Source organism: Hippocampus guttulatus, chromosome 10, assembly GCF_054856545.1.
Source record: "Hippocampus guttulatus isolate MCC_2025c chromosome 10, RoL_Hgut_1.0, whole genome shotgun sequence".
Lineage (NCBI taxonomy): Eukaryota > Metazoa > Chordata > Actinopteri > Syngnathiformes > Syngnathidae > Hippocampus > Hippocampus guttulatus.
The window spans coordinates 4,930,757-4,952,834 of NC_141270.1; the positions used below are offsets into that span (position 1 = coordinate 4,930,757).

The following is a 22,078-nucleotide window of genomic DNA, read 5'->3' on the forward strand; positions in this document are numbered from 1 at the left end:
AGGGCAACCTGTACACTTTTAATTTTTTTCCCAGAGTGCTAACATTTTGCCATTAGCATGCAATGGCTCGGGAGGAGTATCTCTGGAATGTCAAAGCGGGTTGTTTTTTTTTCTTTTTTCGTTTGCTGCCGTCTTTTGTGATGGTAAAAATTACTCACCACCTTGACAGATAACCATCACATCGATCTGCGGGAAGCTGGAATGCAGCAGGCAGGGGGAGGAGCACGGGGGGAGCGGAACACCACGCTGCCTTTACAGTTTCACCTCTCGCGTTGACAACCCGCTGATATTTGGAGGAAGGAGACACGCAACCGTGTTTCTCTGACAGCGAACCCCCATTCATCGGATATCTCACATATAGAGACCAAATCAAACATTTTTAGTTTTACCGCTCCCGCTCAATTTAATCCTTTCATGCACCCTGTCACCTGAAGACATGATTCAGCTGTCCATTGTAGTAACCGCTGTCCCAGGGTTAAACCTTTAAAAAAAAAATTATAATAACTTTTTTTGAAGTCTGTTTTTTTTTTTATCGGGAAAATGGCACTCTGTAGTAATGTGCTTTATAACAACACAATTAACTAGAATGTAAAGAAGTAAACGGCATCATGATTAATTCGTCTCCGCTGCTTGTGGTGTTTTCAATTTGGCCTCCGAGGGGCAGTATATTACAGTCATGCCGACTCACACAAAGAAGAGCTTACCAACTACTGTAAGTGACTCAGTAAGCCGCAGTAACATGAGTCTTTTTTTTTTTTTTTTCACGGAGGATATAGGATATTTGCCTGTGAGTCTGTCTGCAAGGGTGTGTGGCACCCCGATGCCAGATAGCGGTGCGCAAATTTAGTTTGAAGGAAATCTGAGTGTCAGGAAAATTGTTGCGAAATTTTAGGAATTTTCAAAGTTGGAAACTGACAAGAATTTGTGACAGTCAACGGGAATAAACCAAGCATTTCTCAGGTCTGATGTTGGATCGGAATAAGGAATTTAAATGTAGTTAGATATGATGATGATGGATGTGATACGTTCAACTGAGAGGGCCCCGACTTAGTTTTACGACTTCGGGTCCATATTTGGCCACATTTCCACTTGGTGGAGGTAGTAACCCCAAAATATATGTATATATTTTTTTGTGGCGCACATATCCATGGTGCAGGCAACACCTGTGTAGTTGGTGTTTTCCCCCCGCTTGCTGACATCAGCGACGGGTGCTCGGGGATCAAGCACCTCTGCGCGGTGTCCTAGGTGAACGTGTCCACAAAGCTGTTGTTCTGCTGTTGTTGGTGGCGGCTGTCCAGAGGCCAGCTGCTTCCTCCACTCATCTGCTCACCGTGTGCTGATCTTTCCGTTGACCTCATGTCGGGAAAGGGATACGCAGTGCATATAAATCCCCACGCAGCGCTTTATTTATTCATATTATTTTTTGCGGATTTGACAATGCATTGTAATTTATAGCTATGACATTACAGGGGGAAAAAATCCACCTGTTTCTGAACCGAACCCTTGATTCATAAGTAATACCAAATGCATTACGTATTATATTTTTGTGAGATTACTCTTATCATGATTATTAAATCTGTTGTACAAATCAGCTTTCCCCATTGAAATGAATAGAAATGCTATTAATCTGTTCCTGCATCACCTTGTTCTCCTTCTGCTATGGGTGAACAAACACTGAATGTAACGAGATTGCATACTTTGAAGTTAATGTTGTAGGACACTTATGAATCCGATTTTTTTTTTCCGCAATCATTTTTTTCTTGTGGTATGTCTTTGCTGGTGCATTCAACTTCCCAGGGAGCAAGACAGGTTATTACCAGAGAGGAGTGAAAGAGGGAATGTTCCTGGCACACATCGGGCATGTTTCTGACCGATTATGAGCACAAATCAAAGTGAGCCAGGCTTACAACGTAACTAAAACTCCCCTCTCAACAACATAACACGGAAATATTTCACGCTCTAATGCGAATAAGAGTTATGTCTTCGCTTCGTTTGATTTCCTTCTGCTCCGGCTTGCTTTGAAAGGGAAGCACTCCCATTTTTAATTTTATTATTTTTTTTTTCTGTCAAAGCTGCTTTTTCATGAGACTGCGCGTGCACAGAACAAACAAATCGACTTAGCATTCTAAGCCGATTGTTCTCAACGTGTGGTACGACAACGGTACACGTATCCGCATGAAGGAATGACTGCAGATCAGTTGTATTTAAATGTTAAGTTCAATACATTTGCAGTCATTCTTTTTTAAATTGTTTGTTGTTCAACATTTATTTTGGTAACATTTTTGTTGGCCTTTTTATGCACAATACATAAACCTATACATGTACGCATGTTGAAAGTGTGCATCATGTTACCGTGGCAAGCCAGTGCATTACAGCTTAGCTCAGACATAAATATGATTTTGCACTAGCATCGCGCTTCTTGCCCGCGTGACCCCCCCCCCCCCCCCCATTTTTTCCTTTTGCAAAGATTCAATTATCGGTATCCAATACAGTAATCCCAGATACATAAAGAGAAAGCGATGCTGTCCAAAATGTTCCTTGGATCTCCTCCTGCTTTTCCATTGCGATCCCTTCAGTGAAAACAAGACTAAATGCTCTGGAGTGATAATTACAACAGGCCCCAACATGTAGTGAATAAATCTGACGTTTATAAAAAAAAAAAATTAATGATCATGCACTTTTTCATCTTTTTGGACTTGTTCTTTGCACTCTGGTGTTCTGTGAAAACCATTTTAGCAGAGGTGGGGAAAAATACTTGTAGAGGATAAACATTTACTGAACACAACAATTCCTTCTGTAAAAAGCAAGAATTGTGTATTACCCTTGGGGAAAATGAATACCGGTAATTCCCAAAATATCTAAATTGAAGCAGCTGGACTTGTTTTGGTAGTTGTTTCTTTTTTCGTGTTTTCTTTGTCTTTTCCAAAAACATTCATTAATGACATTGACCACCATGCTAATTACGCTAACGATGTGCACCCCTCAATATTATATCTTAGCCTGATAGCGAAGGTGCTCAAATCATTTGAATCATGTTGGGGAAAACAAGACGTTTTCAAAAAGCACAGTGTTTTTTGACATTATGACAGTAAGTTCAAAATGACTTGGGCAATTGTGCTCACGAAAAGTGAAAAAAGACTCAAGTACAGATCAGGGTTAATGTTGTTCACGAAAGAACTGTGAAAAAACTCAAACTAATACTAAAAAAAAAAAAGCCCCCCCCCCCCCAAAAAAAATACAACCAATAAAAACGAACATACTCATTGTAAAAAAAAATTGAAATTTACAGAATTTGAAAAACAAAGTCAAACTGAAATCAAAATTAATGATCATGAAAACTCCCAAACTATTGATACCGATACCTGAAAAGTAACATCATATTTTTAAATTCTTACTTCCCAGTACTGCACTTTCATGTGCAACCACATCACACTCCCACACCCACACACACACTATTATACACACGCATTCTTTGAGCTCCCCCTCCAAAACTCCCACGAGGCCTTTCGAATTAATCCCGAAAAGAGCAAAGGGAGTTTTAAAATTCTGACATCACGCCATAAATCTAACTTCAAATCTTCAACAACAACAAAAAATAAATAAAATAAGAGAAGTCCTCCACCCTTTTTTTTCCCTCTCTCTCCTCATTCTTTCCACTTCCACTTGTCCCTTGGAAAGCCTCGCTCGAGCGTGTTGCTAACAAGAGAGCTGTGTCAAGCAAATGCGGATGACCTCACACATCATCACTTTTGGTGGCTTGTTGCAGTTAAAAAAAAAAAAAAGGTTTTATGTGTCAACTATATGGACTTACTCCATGCAGTAAGTTACAGTTGGGGCGGATTTACTGGACCCGAGAGCCCACCGAGTATGGGATTAAACCCTCCCGCCCCCTCACCACACACACACACACACACACACGCACACACACACACACACACACACGAGTACTGGGAGTGCATCAAAGGCTCAGCGGCGAAGTAGCGGTTAGTGTGTGAGATGTTCCCCCGGCTGCACATATGCTTTTATTTAGAGCGTTCTTTGCCTTACAGCGCACACACGTGTACTAATAATTTACTTTTCGATGTACAGTACTGCATGCCAGGTTCTCTCGTCTTAATCATGACAGGGCGAAACCGTTCTCAAGTTCATCTTGATGTCATTTCAAATTGAAACAAAAATGCCCAGTCAGTTAAAATCAAGACCAAGTGGTTCATTATTCGCATCCGTGCTGTATTGCAGATTTTTAAGACAGTGTTTATTTATTTATTTTTTAGACGTTCATCATCTGAACCGCTTTATCCTCACTAGGGTTGTGCGCATGCTGAGGCCTTAAACCGTGAACTGGTTGCCAGTCAATCGCAGGGCACACTTAGGCGAACAACCATTAACACTCACAATCACACTTACGGATAATTCGCCTCCCATACATGTTTTTAGGATGTGCGAGGGAACCGGAGAACCCGGAGAAAACCCTTGCTAACGTGGGGAGAACGTCACCAACAAATCTGCGATGGCGCCATGAGAGACGATTTTAATTCGTCCTGTTACCACACTTGTATCTCAAGTCCATCAAAAGTCAAATCATCTTTCCTCATTGAAATGAATGTAAATCCAATTAATCCGTTCTAGCCCCCTAAAACACACACAATTTCGTTTCTTAAGAGGTTTTTTCATTTTAAAAAAAGTTTTGAAAAACAAAGTATAAAAAGAAGAAAGTGTTAAAAAGAAAAAAAAGAACTGAAACTACATTATTTATTTGAATAACCACCGAAAAGTTTAACATTCAAAAGTTGACAGAAGGTCAAATTAAGTTCACCTCGAATGATTGCAGTGCATTTTAGGTTCATCCTGAAATTTCACCCCAAAGCCCAATATGCCAAACTTGTGTGTGTGTGTGTGTGTGTGTGTGCGTGCGTGTGTGTGTGATTTGTATTTCATTATTCCAAAAATGTGTTTGGACAAATGAAGGCCTCCGCCCTTAATCACCAACTTCCCCCATCTGCAGGAATTTGGCTAAAAGTCATTTTGCCCAGCTCTGCAATAAAAACATCCAGTCAGAGTCAGGCCTGCCCACTTGGACTTCTGCTTGCCTCAATTGTCCATAGTGTTAAAAAGCACCACTCATTCAAGACCCGTGAGTGCCTGGCAGGAATTAGCAGGTAGTGATCTGAAGAAGTGGTGCTCTAGTGGCTTCATGTCAGTATTGTGATATGAAGTTTTTACCGCCGGTGTTTGTGCGAGGCTGCTGACAGGAGGCACGCCATTTCCAGTCCCTGTGAATCACCACATACCTCCAGCTGCAAGGTGCGGTCCTGACTTGATCCTGACATTAAAAGTACATCGGTCTGTTTATTGACACTCATTCAATGATGGTCCTCCACAATATTGAGAAACCGTGTCGAAAAAATATGAAGAAACATAAGAAAGAAACATGGGGAGTCATTATTTATGTGACTGATTATATTCAAATAATTAGGTCAATGGCAATTTAGAACTAAGAGAGGAGGTCAGGTGGTGCCATCATTATTTTTCATTTTTTTAACAGCAATACCACATCCTGTCTTTGACAACTACCTTCTTTTACTGTGCTGCTATTGAAGTCCGTCACAGGCGCCTTCCAAGCCACATCAGTGAGCGTGGATTTCCGCCACAACACTGCTTTCATCCCTTTTTCTTCTTTTTTTTTTAAAATTTAAATATATAGTGGCGTGTGGGGGAGCCTTGTGTGTGCCCGTATAAAGTTTGCACGTGATGTCTCTCAGGGTGCCCCTTTATTGGACCGAGCTCGCTTTTGTCTGTGAACACACTTAAATTCTTTGTCTCGCCACTGCGCCAAAGTGTACCGATGGCAGATACTACGGGTGCATTTAGATGGCCGACACTCGCTTTCAAAAGCTTTGGTCTTCCGTGCTTGGGTTTGTATTAAAGGAGACCTATTATGCTTTTTTTTAAAAAAAATTTCACAATTTGACACGGTGTCTTAACCTTTTACATGTTGTCCGGTCAAAATGAAACGCTAACAAAAAATACCCCAAATATCTTTCGCTCTGATATTTGATGACTTTTCTGAACTCATTCACTCCCAAAGACTTTTTTAAACGTCTTTTCAGACTTGGTCTAGAATTGGCTGGTACCGAATGAGTTAAAGGGGGAAGTCAAGCCCAAAATTTTCTTGACCATATTCAATGCCGCCCACTCGTCTAAACACGGCATTGTGATTAATACGGTATTGTGTTTGAGGAATAAGAGTTAAACAGCAAAATATTTGCGTTTATAAATATTTATAACGTTTATAGCCATGTCAAGGGGCGGCCATTTTGACATTACAGTTGCTTGGCGCTCAGGTGAGAACCAATCGTGGCTCATCTTCAGAAAACAGGTGAGCCGTGATTGGCCTTTTCAGTGGGCTAAATTGGCTTGATGATATTATTACTATTATTTTATTTTTTATGTACGATGAACTCAATTAGCACTGTTTCACCACCAGTATCACTGTTTGTTGAATTTCACATGTGATAGATGGCAAGGGACTGACTCCAGGGACCCAACAATTTGTATTTATTATTATTTGTTTTAATATTTAAAAGTCAACTTCCCGTAATGTCTAACGCGTAACATGACCCGAACAATTCCATCACACTTTTGACAGATTTTGGCTCTTTTCTTTTCGTCACATTGTTCACATCAACGAGCAGCAATAGCAGCAGCAGAACATTTTTAGCTTTTTCCACTCACTGCAAACATCCTTTTTTTTTTTTTGCACTATTTTTGGTCCGTGCACATGCCAAATCACAAAAATAACGACTCCCTCTATCCTAATCCTGTGTGTGTGTGTGTGTGTGTGGTATTGGGGATAACTGACTTGACGTACTGTGAAACTGATGCCGAATGGCTGCCTGCACTGGGGGGACCACCCAGGAGGACTGCTGGTGGGCCTGCTGGGATGGGAGTGCATCGGCGTGTTTGGATGCTCATCGTGTGTGTGTGTGTGTGTGTGTGTGTGTGTGTGTGTGTGTGTGTGTGTGTGTGTGTGTGTGTGTGTGTGTGTGTGTGTGTGTGTGTGTGTGTGCGCGTGCGTGCGTGCGTGCGTGCGTGCGTGCGTGTGATATGTTTCGAAAGAAGAAGAGTAGGTGGGAGGGATGCAACAGATGGTGATCAATCATATACTGTGTTTCATGAGTTGTATTTCATGAATTTCAAGGGTTGCATTCAGCCTTGTTTTGTTTTTTCTGTCATGTCGATGTCAGGCAAGCCGAAGTTTGGAAGTATGTGACCGTTTTCCAAGTTAGTCCATATATGGACGACTGGGTGTGAGTAGTGGCCTACAGCAGCTTCTTGAGAGTGTTTTCATTTTCTATTTGTGTGTTTGATAGTTTGCATTTCAATAAATGGGTGACAGTTCATCAGCAACTTTGGCTCTCCTTGCCCGCGCGCGATGGCATCACACTCTCGCCATTGCTCCATTTTATTTTCCCATTTCGCCTCGGTGACGGCGTATCCAAGGCTGTGTTTTTACGATACAAAACCTCATCTTGCATAGCATTGCTAGGCTATGTTTGCCATATGTTTGAGGACACGTGTGTGTGTGCGTGCGTGCATGCGTGTGTGTGTGTGGAGTGCAGACATAGATGAGTGCGCAACAGGCCGACACACTTGCGGGCCCGAGCAGACTTGCTTCAACACCAGGGGCTCGTTCAGCTGCCAGTGTCCTGCGGGCTATCAGAGGAACAGAGACCAATGTGTAGGTCAGTCTTTGTCATTTCCTAAAACATCATAACTGCGACACATACTGTACATCCTTGCATACTAGTGGCGTAATGGAAAATGACTTTCCACTGCCCACTGGAGTAACCGCTGTCCCCGAAAGCCATGAAATACATCCATATTTTCTTTTGAGGAAGTTACAGAGATAGTTATGATTACTAACTAGTGCATTACCGTTTTCACCACGTTGAAAAATTGCCTCAGACATAACTTTCAGGCAGATGGATTGTAAATCGACGACCCTCAAAGGAACCGTTCACATGGTGCGTGTGTGTGCGCGTGTGTGCGCGTGTCTCTCTGCAGACAGAGACGAGTGTGCGCTGTCCAACTACTGCATGCACACGTGTGTGAACACTCAGGGCTCGTACTACTGCGAGTGCAATGCAGGTCACCAGTTGGCCACCAACAACCACAGCTGTATTGGTAAGTCACGCAGAGGACGAGTATGCGTGCATGTGTGTGTGTGTGGGTGTGTGTGTGTATGTATATGTTTGGAAGTAGTAAAAAAAGCAGCACGGTATGCTTCGTTGACAGTGACATCGTTATTTATCCTCTGCCAGGTTCAATAATACGGAGGCCAAGTGAACCGCAGGAATTGTTAGTTGTCATCGTCATCGCGTATGTTAGAATGCTTGCGAAGACCACGAAATAAGACCACACACATCTTGACTAAATCACGGCACGACATGGTGGAATAAGAAGGCCAAATTATTACGGACACCGCTGCCATAATTTTAAGTATATATTCAACAGATTATTCATAAAAAAAGTTATTTCATTCACTGCCATGGACATTTATATTCGTCATCTCGTATGAATATCTTTGTTAAGTATATTTTTCACCAGCTCGGCGTGGAGGGGGTGGGTGTGGGGCCGTCTCGCTCAGCTTATCTGTGAAAGTCAAGCTTTTACATAACTGTAATGACAAGCAGGTGCCTTTAGATGGCAGTGTTGCATCCTGGGTTGAAGATAAATAAGGCAGTGAAACTCGGCTTGTCACCTCAATTCTGAGGAAGAGAAAAAAACAACAGGCTGGACGGTGGACAAGTTCGGACATCTCGCATTCCAACAGAGTGTTTGTATGAATGTGATAAATTGAGTATGGTATAGGTAGTAGAAAGTGTGTGTTTGTGAGATTGTGAGGAAAGAGGATGCCGTTCAATTTGTGAATGACAAACGGCATGTAAAAATGCCACTGACAAACCATGTGGTGAGATCGCGTCACTCGCTGCATATTTCATAGTTGTGTAATATCTTGTCATCAAAAGCCATCTCTCACTGTATGTTGTTTTGTACTTAAATTTGAGATATCGCAAACGCAAAAAATATTTGCGTCAACATCCATCCAACCCATTTTCTACTGCTAATTACTACAGAACTGAAAAATTTCGAAACACACTCTTTTTTCTGGGAAAAAAACCGAGTCTACTTTTATTCTTTTGGTGGTCACAGAACACACAATTATTCGGTGGTCCCAGAACAATTAGCCAAAAAAGGCTCTGAAAGGACTGCCGATCATCAATGAAATTAAAAGTCAGAATGAATTATTGGCCTCAAACTTTTCAATGGTGTTGTTTGTGCAGTACAACACAGCCCTTGCTTTTATGGGAAACTGTGTTAGGGCCTCCTGCTGACAGACTGCCAGCCCGGCATTTGTCTACCTGTGTATTAATGTAACTCATTAATGCAGAATGCGCATCCTAACCGGTTGCGTTGTCTCACGTTGTCAGATGTCAACGAATGCGACACGCAGAATCCATGTCAGCACCACTGCTACAATCTGATTGGCTCCTACATGTGCCAGTGCAACCAAGGCCACGAGCTGGCCCCGGATTTGATCTCCTGCCAAGGTAAACGCCAAACATCACATCCATGCACCGCCACTAGCTTTTCCCAAATGTTTGGGAAAATTGGGGTTTCTGGGTGAAATTTCCGAATGAAGGTAAAATTTGACCTTCTCTCGCTGTTCAGTGTTTCACTGCTTTTTGCATGGCTTGCTGCTCTCCTATAAGGAGCTGAATGGCAAAATTCACAACAATTAAGTTCATCCAGAAAGTTAGTAATGCAATTCCTGTTCATTAAAAAACAAACAAACAAAAACACATGAAAGCTCACTATCCATAAATGTTTGTGTATCATGACGTCATTATGTATGTTGCTGTTTTCTGTACAGACATTGACGAATGCAGCTTCTCCAGCTACATGTGTCAATACCAATGCATCAACAGTCCGGGAAGTTACTCGTGTGAGTGCCCAGAAGGGTACCAGCTGCAGGGCAACAGGTTGTGTCAAGGTATTGCAACGTCCTCAATCAGTCAGTCTTCTCCAGTACTCCCTAAACCGTTTTTTGCGCCGCTGACCAGTTTTACTTAAAGCCACAGTCCATCCATCCATTTTCCATACCGCTTATCCTCACTAGCTGGAGTTTATCCCAGTTTACATGTAAATTTCAGTGTCATCTTTATAGCTAGGTATTAGCTGGCCTAACGGAAGCATGTACAGATTGAACAATAGGGGTCCCAGGATTGACCCCTGGGAAACACCACTGGTCATAGCCATTTAATCTGAGACACTGGTACAAATTTCAATGAAGTTTATATTGCCCTCGATCCAGAACTTGAACTAGTTTAGTGTAGTACAAGAGATTCCCAATGAGTGTACGAACTTCTGTCTTAGAATCACATGTAAGGATCACAGTAAAACTGAGAGATTATCTTCTTCTGTGTTCAGGCGGATATGATTTGTCACCATGATCAGAGCTGTCATTGTTATTACCTCTATCATTTACATTTTTTTAACAGTACAGGCAAAAATGTAAGTAACATTTTAACCCGATAAGAAAATCAAGAGAATCCATGTCAATCAATGAACCAATTATTTTGTGCGGCTCATGATTAGAACGAGGCCTCCCCTCTGAAACAGCACAACAAGCCACCAACACATCAACACAGTGTCTCCCCTCTAAGCCACCTCACTGAATTCTCACACACACACACACACACACTCGGTGTTAGTTTTTTTTTTAAGTGGATTTATTTGATGTTATGTTTTTGCCCCCGCTGCCTCAGTCAGGTGCAGGCCTCTCAAGGGGTGCCCATGAATCGTGCCGTTTGTGCGAGGAAGGAGATGAATCCACGTTGCTGTGCCACAAATAGACCTGTGGTTTGGGCTACCTGTGACCGGGCAAATTTTTTTCCCGGCCTTGCTCCTAATGCCCCTTAGCGTAACTGGCGTCAGCCGTACAGGATTCCCCCCAGAACTACTACTGAATGGCAGGCTGCATATTTTGGTACCTTCTGGTGTGTTTGTAGTAGCTCCGCTCAGCTAGGAACTGTGCCACGTACATCATCTGGAGCAGTACATGATCAATAACATGACTAACATGACAACTGTCGATCAGAAAATGCTGCTATGACGTAAGTAAACTTATGCTACTTCATCAAGCGTCTTTCTTCTGCCTACAGATGGCTAAATTTTTGAACTGCGAAAACATGTCTGCTTAAAACCTTGCCAGGATTTTATTTTGGGCCTTGACAATGAGGCGCTCTGAAGCGGCCATGCAAGAACGAAGCCCCTGTCCACACGCTGGCTACCAAGTGACATTTTTTTTTCCTCCCTCCTTGCTCTTCTACCTTTTCTCTGCATGACGTGCGCACTCATGGCAGGCAATAAGGCACTTGAAAGTCATCACACCAGCAGAATATCCAAAGGGAAGATGCATTTTAGAGCTGCAGGCACAGCTAACTAGCCAAGTGAGCATCTTAATCGCCGGATAACCACTGATGAGATCGAAATGAAAATAATGGTCTGTTGGGAATTAAAAAATTATTTAACGGAACAAATACTCTCCATCAATCCATTTTGTAATCAGCTTATCCTCATGAAGGTCGCGGGCATGCAGGAGCCTATCTCAGCTGTCTTCGGGCATTAGGCGGGGGACACCCTGAACTTGTTCTGGCTCACACACACAATTTTTAGTGTGTTCCATTATTTTCACACAAAGTCGTTTCTTTGTGGTGTCATGACTAGACGTGAACGAGTGTGAGACAGGCACACACAACTGCCAAGACGATGAAATGTGCTGGAACTACTACGGCGGCTTCCGCTGCTATCCCAGAAACCCCTGCGAGGCACCTTACACCCAATCCTCAGAAAAGTATGTCAATGCTACACGCTCGTTCTGCGCCTACCTTGTTGCTCAGTCACTAAATGTCGGACAATTGCTTTGCCTTTGGGCAGCCGCTGCATCTGCCGCTCTCAGGCCAAGTGCCAGGGCCTGCCGCCATCCATCGTCTACAAGTACATGAGCATCCAGGCCGAGCGGCCCGTGCCCGCTGACATCTTCCAGATTCAAGCCACCAACATCTACGCCAACACACACAACACCTTCAGGATCAAAGCCGGTAATGAGGCGGGTGACTTTTTCCTCCGGGTAAGTCGTATGGTTTGCTGAGATTTGTACAAAACAATGTGTTGTTCCGAACTCAATTACAAATCAATGAATCAATTTTCCCCATTGAAATTAATTTAAATATTACAGCCCCTCCCCCTCAAAAAACTTTTTTGTTTTTGTGGGCGAGGGGTGATATGGTTCTTATTAAAAAAAATAGTACTGCATTGTATAAATCATCCACTTGAAGAAATGTTGGGTCAAAAATTGGGGGAAAAAAATGGACCGGTCCACTACTTGAATCAATTGGCCCCAACTGGTGTATGTGTGCGTTTAATGTGCGTGGCCAAGTGAGTGAACTACCTTCCTTCTCTTCCCCCCCACCCGCAGCGTTCTAGCAACGCCAGTGCCATGCTGGTGCTCACCAAGCCCCTGTCGGGCCCCAGGGAGTATGTGGTGGACCTGGAGATGATCACGCACCACCTGACCATGAACTACCACTCCAGCTCCCTGCTGAGGCTCACCGTCATCGTGGGGGCGTATGCCTTCTGAGCGTCCGCCGCCGTAACGCAGCCAAAGTCTGTCTCCGCCTAGCATACTGTACATTTCCCATACCCAACCGCCAGGTTTTGTGGGGAAAAAAAATGAGATCAAGACAAAACATTTCAGAACGTTTTACTCCGTTAGTGTGTCATATAAGGTGTACACCTCAATCAAGAGAAGTGCTTCTAAATTGCCACAAAAAAGAGTTTTAAAATACTTAAAAGGACTTATCTGGATCGGATCCAGACTGAGATAGATTTGACATTGTGTTGAATGCCTGTATGAACATAAACAATTTCGTCCAAATTGGATATAAGGTGACACACCTATAAACACCTGACTATGTTAAATGACATTATCTGGTTTGAATCCAGATTCAAACAGGTTTGATATCCGACAGTATGTATTGAGCCTGTTTGAACAATGCATGCATGAATATGTATGAATATGCAATTGTGTTGGCAGTCATAAACGCCGGTGGGATTTTGCAATGTTTTATTTTGCTTAAATGCGCGAACAGGATCAGATCTAGCTTTAATTTGAGTTTGCATACAGTTTTTTTTTAAATCATAACATATTTCATCAAAAAGCTACACATTCATGAAAAATCTATAGATACATTGAATAATGTAAACCCAGCCAAGGCACAACTATATTACGTTTTTAAATGACATTTTCACCACCACCATCAGTAAGTCCATCCTCATCACAATCGAGAAGTTGGTGCACTGTTGTGCTCATGAGTAACAATTTCCCAGAAAGCTTCAGGGAGGGTATCTTGCCAATGAGTCGCTCTGTTCAGACGCATTAAGTCATGTACATAGCTAGGTGTGCGCGTGCGTGTGTGTGTGTGTGTGTGTGTGTGTGTGTGTGTGTGTGTGTGTGTGTGTGTGTGTGAGAGAGAGAGAGAGAGAAAAAAAGTTGCCTCAAAGGGCGTCCTTAATGTGGCCGAGCTGTTTATACTTTGCACCGATGTACTTCCAACGCCAATAACAGGAAATGTGGACACAAGCTAGCCAACAGGCCGACTGGTGGGTCACTCAGCCCCAGTGTTGCTTCACACATTACATCGTCATGGCTCTTTAATGCAGCACATATGGAGGACGTGTGTGTGTGTGTGTGTGTGTGTGTGTGTGTGTGTGTGTGTGTGTGTGTGTTACTCACTTAAAAAAATGTACGTATTATCATCTACCATCGTGCCTTAAAGAGACAGGAGCAAAAATTCCCCGATCACGCTTAGCACTAATCCAGCTGTTAATGCTTTCCATATATTGTTTATATCAATATATTTTTTTGGGTCTCATATTTAAAATATATTTTTTGAAATACGTAGCTTGTATCGAATGTTTGTACTCAGAGGAGCAAAATTTATATTGTGGAATAAAATGATTTACAAGAAATAACTCCTTTAAGCGTCTTCTAGTTGCAATTGAATTTTTTATTATTTTATAAGACCCCTGTTTGAATACAGTATATGATCAGTACTAGTGGTGCTTTGAGATACAAGCTCAATTCATTCTTTGACATTCATAACTCCAAAAAACACACTGAATGATGATGACCTTTGACAACTGTGGACATGTGATGTCAAAAATGTACTTCTTTGATGTAGTGGGGAATTTCGACAACACATATCTTACACCCAAAAAAAACCAGATTTAGCTGGGATATCATGGGGAAACTAAACATTACAGTATATAGATATCTGGATTTTTTAGGGAGAACCAATCATGTTTACAAAAAAAAGCCTCAAAATATTGCTTCGGCGTCTGGCTTCGCCTTGGTGCAAAGAACATGTTGAACTGAAGTAAGAGCTTATCGTTGTCTAATAGGAAAAAAGTGCTTTGCCGCCATCGTGTGCCATCTATAGGCAGTTAGACCTTTTTTTGTCTGCATCATTCTCTCTCACACACACACACACAAAAGTAGCAACAGGAAGTACAGTATTTAATTATGGTTTTTATTTTCTTTCACTTGGCAGGAAGTAGCACCCATTGAACATGTGGGGGGTCAAACTTGAAGGCTGCTTATACTTCCTGATTGTGTGTACGCAGTGGATTCATTTTTCATCCCTCATTTTAGCATCGTACGTCCCTTCATTTTTGTAGGAGCTAACGTATCCCGAGTCGTTGACGGTGTCCTCTCGGCCCTCGCGTCCTCGACCTCGTCCGCTCTCGTCAAAGCGTTCCTTGTGTGACCCCGTGTACAATGACGTGTCGGTCAGACGTCCGACAGCCCCAGCTTTTACAGCCTTCTGAGTAACACCAAAAAAAAAGACAATACACTCACACTTCACCGTGAAATGACTGTAGTTACAATTTTACACCCTAAACAGAATACTAACGCTAATTCTAACCCAAACGTCGATGCTAATGCTAACCCTCATGCACTCAATCTTAATAACCGTTGTGAAATCTAATCTTAACACGAGTTGTAATACTGATAACATTGCTAACCTAACATATTTACAAAATGCCTTTCTTAAATAACCACAATGCTAAACGCTAATGCTAAGCCTTGTGGATTTTGTTTTCCCAGTGCAATTTTTTATCAATTTTCTTTTTTTTTTCGCTGAAGAAAATCATGTAATTTTCCAGTAAAAACTCAAGACAAGATTCTTGTTCTTGTGTTGTCGTATTTTGTGTTTTCCTGACCGTGACTCCAAATTTGCTGGGCTCTCCGGCCTCTACCAGCTGGTAGATGGCCGTGATGGCCTCCTCATGGCTTTTGCCGTTGAACCTCTTTGGCGCTAACTCCTGCAGTGCTTGCAAGAACTCATTGAAGGTGATCACACGGGATGACTTCTGCCTACACGAACACAAATACACAAACGCACTTGGAGACTCAATGACTTGATGGAGGCCTGGAGTGCCCTTTACCACCAGTTTTTCCCCAACCTTGAACGAAGTGAGTGACATCAAGACCCTGGAATCGGTTGCATTGGTTTCATTAGCATGCAGTTAGTTCAGTGTTGGCATCTCAATCATGCTCCTTGTGAGTGTTTCCATTTTGCATTTGTTTTGACAGTGCCATTCAATAAATGGCAAACGCCACTTTGGCGAATGCATTTTCAGACGTTTTATTGAACGGGACAGTCAAACTCAACAAATTCAACACCTGCAAGAAGCTGCTGTAGGCCACAACTCGCGCTATGATACTCACAAGCAAAATAACAGATCTTGACTTCACTTCCCGAACAACTGCCTGGGGAAGGTGCGATGCAGACATTCTCACTTGACTTTGGAGAAGACGATGTCAACGTCAGTTCCGTTGACGTTCTTGCCATCCATGATCTTGCAATCCTTGCAGAGTTTGGCCCAGTTCTTCCCGTTCATTTCCTTTCCGCTGGCCATGGTGTCTCCATGGACCGCAAAACGACTAAACGCATCTAACAGCGACTCCGAGTTCACGTTCTCTGCCATCACTTGGCCTGCAGTAAATACAAACACAATGACAATACGATCACAAACGGAAGTAAAACAAGAAAAGGTAGAACAAAAAAATAGAAGTAGATGTCGAACAAGAACTAGAATTAGAAGAAGAAAAACAGAAAAAGCTGACAACAGAAGTAGAACCAAAACTGAAGTAGAATTGAAAGAGGTCTCAGCAGAACTAAAAATAAAATAAGAAGTATAAATAAAAGTAGACATAGTAGAACAAGAACCAGTAGACATAGTAGAACAAGAACCAGGACTAGTAGGTAAAAAATAGAAAGAGAAGAAGTAGAATACAAATTAAAAGTATTTTATGTCATTTAGCTGAAGATAAATGAAAATTTGAATGGTTCAAGGCATTGTATTTTTTTCTTTAAAAAATGGAGATGCATTTTAACGTGATAAGATGCCATACTAAAACCCTTTCGTCAAGAAAAAAAGCACATTTACTAGGCGACAAACTAAACTTCAACACCTCACTATATCGAAGCGGAAAGACGGGACACGAGTCGGGAAAAGTCGGAAAAAGCCGAAAGAACCCGAAGTCAGCTTTCCAGTTTTGCGACCTCACGCGCCAAACAGCAAAGGTCCCTTCATGACATTTCAAATATTTTAAAGAAAAATGTATTATCATTTGATGTCGCCAACCACCTCTGCAATGCGTTCCATTGCCTGGATCCTATGTGTAATTTCAAGCAACAAACCTTGAAGTTGTTGTTTCCTAAGCGTGGCGAATATTTAATTTGAAATGAGGCAGTTCCATTGACCAACAAGCACCAGCGGCAGAAACACAAACAAAATAACGTTTGGAGACATTCCTTATGTTTGATATTTGTCACGTCTGTGACGTCACAGCAACGCGGCTTCGTCTTATTGATTTGGTGCGCGGACGTACGCTTCGTTGCAATTTTTTGCATTACGTCAGTTAAATATTACGTATTTGCGTGAATGTTCACGTGCGACATGTAAGCAGCAAACCTTGAAGTTGTTGTTTCCTGTATGGCTAAGATTTAATTTGAAATGAGGCAGTTCCATTGACCGACAAGCACCAGCGGCAGAAACACAAACAAAATAAAAACGTTTGAAAACATTCCTTATGTTTGATATTTGTCACGTCTGTGACGTCACAGCAACGCGACTTCATCTGTATTGGTTTGGCGCTCGGACGTAAGGTTCGTTGCAATTTTTTGCATTTCGTCAGTTAAATATCACGTATTTGCGTGAATGTTCACGTGAGACATGGAAGCGTTTCAGTGTGTGTAAATTCAGACGTGTGCGCGCTCATTTGTATATATTCAGCATGCAATTGGTGAACATTTTCAGCAAACCACAAAACAGATTTTAAACTAAAATAGGACCTCTCGCGCTCACACACACACACATTTACAGTAATTAGAATAAATTGGGCGTGGTTTGATGAGAAATTGTTACTCAATAGTCGCGTTGTGTTTTGTAAAACCGTCCGTGATGTGTCATTGTTTCCCATCTTTCGCCCCCGCTCTTTTTTTCTTCTCCGTAAATAGGTGAGTCAACCCCCCAGGAGGAATGATTTAACCCCCCTCCCTCTTGCCTCTACTTTTTGCAACCTTTTCTAACTTTTCATGTTTGTCAAGAGATCAATAATGAGACTCTTTGCATGCGCGTGAACAAATCAATCATAATCACCATATTCGTTCAATTGTTCAAAACCAGATTTGGGGGATTTTTCTGGATTAAAAAAAACACTGAACAAATCACGCACTATTAGGGGTTTTGAAGTACTGTAGTGTTTTGAGCTTGGGTTAGGGTTTCAAAACTTTGAAAAGTAAAGTTTCAATAAAGGTTAGAGGTTCACGACATGGTTTCAAGGCAGCGTTAGGATTTCCAAATCATGTTTCAAGACATGATTCAGGTTTCAAATGGAGTGATAAATTAGGGTAACTGTTTCAAGAAAGGATTTCAAAGAAAAACAACAACAAAAAATGCTGACATCATTGAGTGCGAGCTCAATGACCCTGAGAGGATGAATTGAAATCTGATTGTTGACAAGACGGTCCCAACACTAATATACTTTTGGCCAGTACTACCCATGCTAAATGCTCCGTTAGACATGGAAACACATTGAGGCTGAAATCCAATTTGATTTAAAAAAAAAGCATTGCCGAGAGAAAATGCTACAAAATGAAGCTAAAGGACTCGTAGGAAAACATTAATGACGCTGATTGTCTTTCTGTTTGAGTTGTTGTCCTCTGGGGAACATGTTAGTGTTGGTCCTGGTCCCATTTGATGATAAGCAAAACATACATTATCTTATTACTTTGACTCAACAAGACAGGCCCAGGGCGTGGAGACGATGTAATTATATCCTGACAATTAATGGGCCCGCTCCCCAGAGAACCGCAAACCTGATCTTTTTTTTTCTCTCTTTTTGTCGCTCACGAGGGAAGCCTTTGAATTATGACATAATTACAAGGCCGAACATGCTGTAGAAGTAGGAAGATTATATCTTGTTTTTTTAATTTCTTTTTTTACGAACAAGACAACTCCAAATGGTAAGTGGCCGCCATACCCACACTGAAGGAAGCTGGCAGCTACAGTGTGGAGGCAAAATATTGTCTGCCTCACCTTGTACTTTGTATCCGGATTTAAGCGCTCAGCAAAACAAAATAAGTACCACACAAATATAGAAAACATTAGCAAGACTATGGAAAATCAGAATGGATATTAGAAGTGCCCAAAAATAAAATTGTGGAGAGAAAGAGAACAGTCGCGAGTTGGGTAAAAGGGCTTTTTATGCATTGTGCTACACCAGACTGGACATTTATTTAAATTCTTGTCATCCAAACGGAGAGCTTTTGAGACAAATTATCCAACATGCACTTTTTTTGCATGATGTGTTTGTAAAAATATGCGTTCAATATGTAGCTGTAGGCTATTTTTTGTTGACAGTTGTTGCTGTCTCTTGGCCAGGACGTCCTTGAAAAAGGTTTAGAATGTCATTGGGATACTGTATTTCCTGCTTAACAAACGTTCAACGAAAATAAAAATTCCAATAAAAAGCTCATCACAGAACTAAAATGGAAAGTAATTTCATGGCTTAATCCAGGGGTGTCCAACTCATTTTTGTAGCAGGCCACATTGTAGTTACGGTTTCCCTTGGAAGGCTGTTATGAATTTTGGGAAACCATATAAATGTTTAATCCCCTCCACATATTACATACACAGTGCACAACAAATTGATGAATAACTAGTTTTAAAATCAGAAGTCAAGAATGATGACTGTTATTGTGGATTACATATGACAATTTGAAAATTTGGTTCAGATTTTAGCAAGCATCATGGAACTTGACATGCTTGATTTGCTTTCGCGGGCCACATAAAATAATGGGCCAAATCTGGCCCACGGGCCTTGACTTTGACACCTGTGGCTTAATCGATATCTTTTTAAAAACTTTTTACCTGGTCTGGAACATCTGTCTGAACGTACCTAATGCACTGTATATCTCCGACCCCCCCCCCCCCCCCCCTCCATATTTTTTTACTGAATGGCCACTGCATGCATGGGCGTGAGCACATGCATGAGTGACAGCCATCAAGACGAGCAGGTGAGGGCAGGTGAGGAGTGGGGTGGAAGGCTCTGCATGCGCCAGTCAGTTAAAAGAAGCTTAAGGGTGTGTTGTTGCTGCTGCTGCCGGGACTGCTGGGTAATCACAATGAGCTGGAGGCTGGCTGGCTGGCTGGCTGGCTGGCTGGCTGGCTGGCTCGTCGCCTGATCAAATTCCTCGGCGGCCTCGTATCTATGCCTACCGAAAATATTCGGCATACCAGCAAGGTTTTGTTGACTTGTCCGAGCAGGGTGCATGCTGCTGCCTTGCCAAGCGTTAACAGCTTTTTTTTTTTCTCAAGCAACTATCAGTTCCTTCTTATCCCTCATTTTATACTTTATGATCATGCTTTCATACAGAGGACCATGCCAAATTTAGACACTCATTAGCCAAAACTTGAGATACACAAAAGGATTGAGTCCAACAGCAATTCTGCCTTTGCAACGTTGATGAGGCTCAATTTTGATTGACACTGCAAAAGAGGTACTAATTTAGCAGCTTTGTTATTGAGCTTGTCGTTTGTAATGGTGTATTAGTGCACTTCATCATACTGACAGCTCATATTTTGACATATTGGAGGCATTTCATTATTGCACCCACCGTTTTTCCTGCTCGGGGTCACCATCCCAGAAACTGAGGTTCACGGACTCATAGAAGTGCTTTAGATTTGATCCCAGTTGGGCAATTAATCGAAATTTCATCTGGATTTCAATTTCGGCTTCTCTCGATCATAAAAACATTACATTCGAAAAAAAAAAAGGTTAATGTACCGAACGGTGTGCTAAGTGTTTGCAAGTTACTACATTGTAAAATGATCAAAAGAAAAAAAAAAAATAATGGAATTCGCCCATTTAAAATTCTCGGTGGCTCAACGGTTATAAAAAAGGTCCAAAAACATCGAACCCCAGAATACTCAAATATAGTGTTCAATGTGAAACATTTATTCTCTTCTGCACAGTAGGTCAGCTAAATACAGTTGTGGGTATTAATGGCTTTTCACAGCTGTCTCTGGCTCTCTTTCTTTCTTCTTTCGTCGCGCTTTCTCTTTTTTTTTTTTATTGATGTTTGCTTGTGGGAGCATGTAATTGCATTTGGCCCTGGGTGTACATGCACTCATTAAACCAGTCAGTGTCAGTGCCCATTACATTCCGCAGCATTGCAGCTCAGGTGCAGTGTTGGAATCCCAGGCACGAACAATTTTCCCTGGGCGGCTGCTCGGAGGTTAGGAAGGGTGGATGTCTTTCCCAGAAATAGAGTGGAATCGACAAATTCAAATACAGTTTACAATTCAGCTAACCAATTAAATTATTACAGATTATTTTCCGTTATTGTACTTTAACTCCTGCCAAACACATTTAACTTCCAAAAATATTTTTTAGGTATACCTGAATGCCTTTCCCTACTCTTGCAAGCTTAGTTTCTTAAAACAAGTGTTTAATTTTTCATTTCCAGTAAAAGTTTACTGTTTGATTGACACTTAGAACAAAAGAGACAAAACATTGTAAACTAAACACTAATCCCTCAACCAAACCAATACGTATAACATTCTCATCGAAGCGTGCTAGCTTCTTGCTAACATCCACGAAGAACTGCCATTGATGGAATTAGCATCGGTGTTCGGTAATATAAAGCTTCAAACAACTGCCATGTGAACACACACGGAACGACAAGTATTGTTGTTGATCTTCTCTGCTTCTTCTCCTTGCATTTAATTCATGTGATGGAGTTTCATGTGACACATCCTAGCCACACATTCATTAGTTACATACTTAAACACGAACGTAAATCAAAGTTAACATAGTTATGGGAAACTAATGAAATAACGAAACTAATACTGAAAAAAAAACAGAGCGAGAGGTGTAGATATATATACAATATATATACACACACACAGGTATATACAGTATATATAGAGAGAGAAAGAGAGAGAGTTCTAAAAATACAAAAATGAATAACCAAAAGAAACATTAAAAAAATAAATAAATAAAACTAACAAACCCACTCTAAGAGCTAACTAAAACAATTTTGTTAAAAACAAAATCAAAACTAGATACAATGGGGGGAAAAAAACAGATCTAAATTCTGTACAGTACCTATTCCCTGATCAACACTACTGAGTCCAGCAAAATCGACCAAACGACACTAGCTGAAGTATCGCTCTGAAGACTTATTTTAGAGAAGATCTGCAAGTGATTAATGCCCCACAGTAGGTTTATAATTGCCTATAAATGCCACAAGAAAGGCAGCAGATCACTGCATGAAGGTCCTCAACACATTTCAACATAGTCCTTTGGTAACAAGATGCCAAAAAATGACGGCAGGAAGTTTTTTTTTCCCAAGAAAATACCAGAGTAAGGGTCCTA

General features: G+C 41.5%; 2 protein-coding genes across 5 annotated transcripts in view; one reads left to right on the forward strand and one right to left on the reverse strand.

Annotated features, from left to right (window-relative positions):
- Positions 1 to 14,100, forward strand: part of efemp1 (EGF-like fibulin extracellular matrix protein 1) — a 42,671-nt gene extending 28,571 nt beyond the window's left edge. For 3 of the 4 annotated variants that reach the window (XM_086121968.1, XM_086121969.1, XM_086121971.1), the window contains 7 exons: positions 7,623 to 7,745; positions 8,068 to 8,187; positions 9,495 to 9,614; positions 9,938 to 10,057; positions 11,794 to 11,920; positions 12,004 to 12,196; positions 12,545 to 14,100. In XM_086121968.1, the coding sequence (XP_085978094.1) occupies positions 7,623 to 7,745; positions 8,068 to 8,187; positions 9,495 to 9,614; positions 9,938 to 10,057; positions 11,794 to 11,920; positions 12,004 to 12,196; positions 12,545 to 12,706 (965 nt within the window). In that variant the 3' untranslated portion in view covers positions 12,707 to 14,100. The remainder of the gene's footprint in view (positions 1 to 7,622; positions 7,746 to 8,067; positions 8,188 to 9,494; positions 9,615 to 9,937; positions 10,058 to 11,793; positions 11,921 to 12,003; positions 12,197 to 12,544) is intronic. The other variant, XM_086121970.1, reaches the window with a different exon arrangement.
- Positions 14,101 to 14,666: 566 nt separating this feature from the next.
- tppp3 (tubulin polymerization-promoting protein family member 3) lies at positions 14,667 to 16,125 on the reverse strand. Its single transcript, XM_086121972.1, has 3 exons — positions 15,932 to 16,125; positions 15,352 to 15,505; positions 14,667 to 14,951 (listed from the first exon to the last, which is right to left on the reverse strand). Exons 1-3 carry the CDS (start codon positions 16,117 to 16,119, stop codon positions 14,757 to 14,759), a joined length of 537 nt encoding a protein of 178 aa, XP_085978098.1. The 5' UTR covers positions 16,120 to 16,125; the 3' UTR covers positions 14,667 to 14,756.
- Positions 16,126 to 22,078: the final 5,953 nt, after the last annotated feature.

What these genes read in the sequence shown, in the direction of transcription:
- tppp3 (XM_086121972.1), bottom strand. Translation starts at nt 16,119, where the DNA reads ATGGCAGAGAACGTGAACTCGGAGTCGCTGTTAGATGCGTTTAGTCGT. An exon ending in ATCGTCTTCTCCAAAGTCAA is followed by an intron (nt 15,506 to 15,931) that starts GTGAGAATGTCT and finishes GTGTTCGTGTAG; the next exon opens with GCAGAAGTCATCCCGTGTGA. An exon ending in CCAGCAAATTTGGAGTCACG is followed by an intron (nt 14,952 to 15,351) that starts GTCAGGAAAACA and finishes GGTGTTACTCAG; the next exon opens with AAGGCTGTAAAAGCTGGGGC.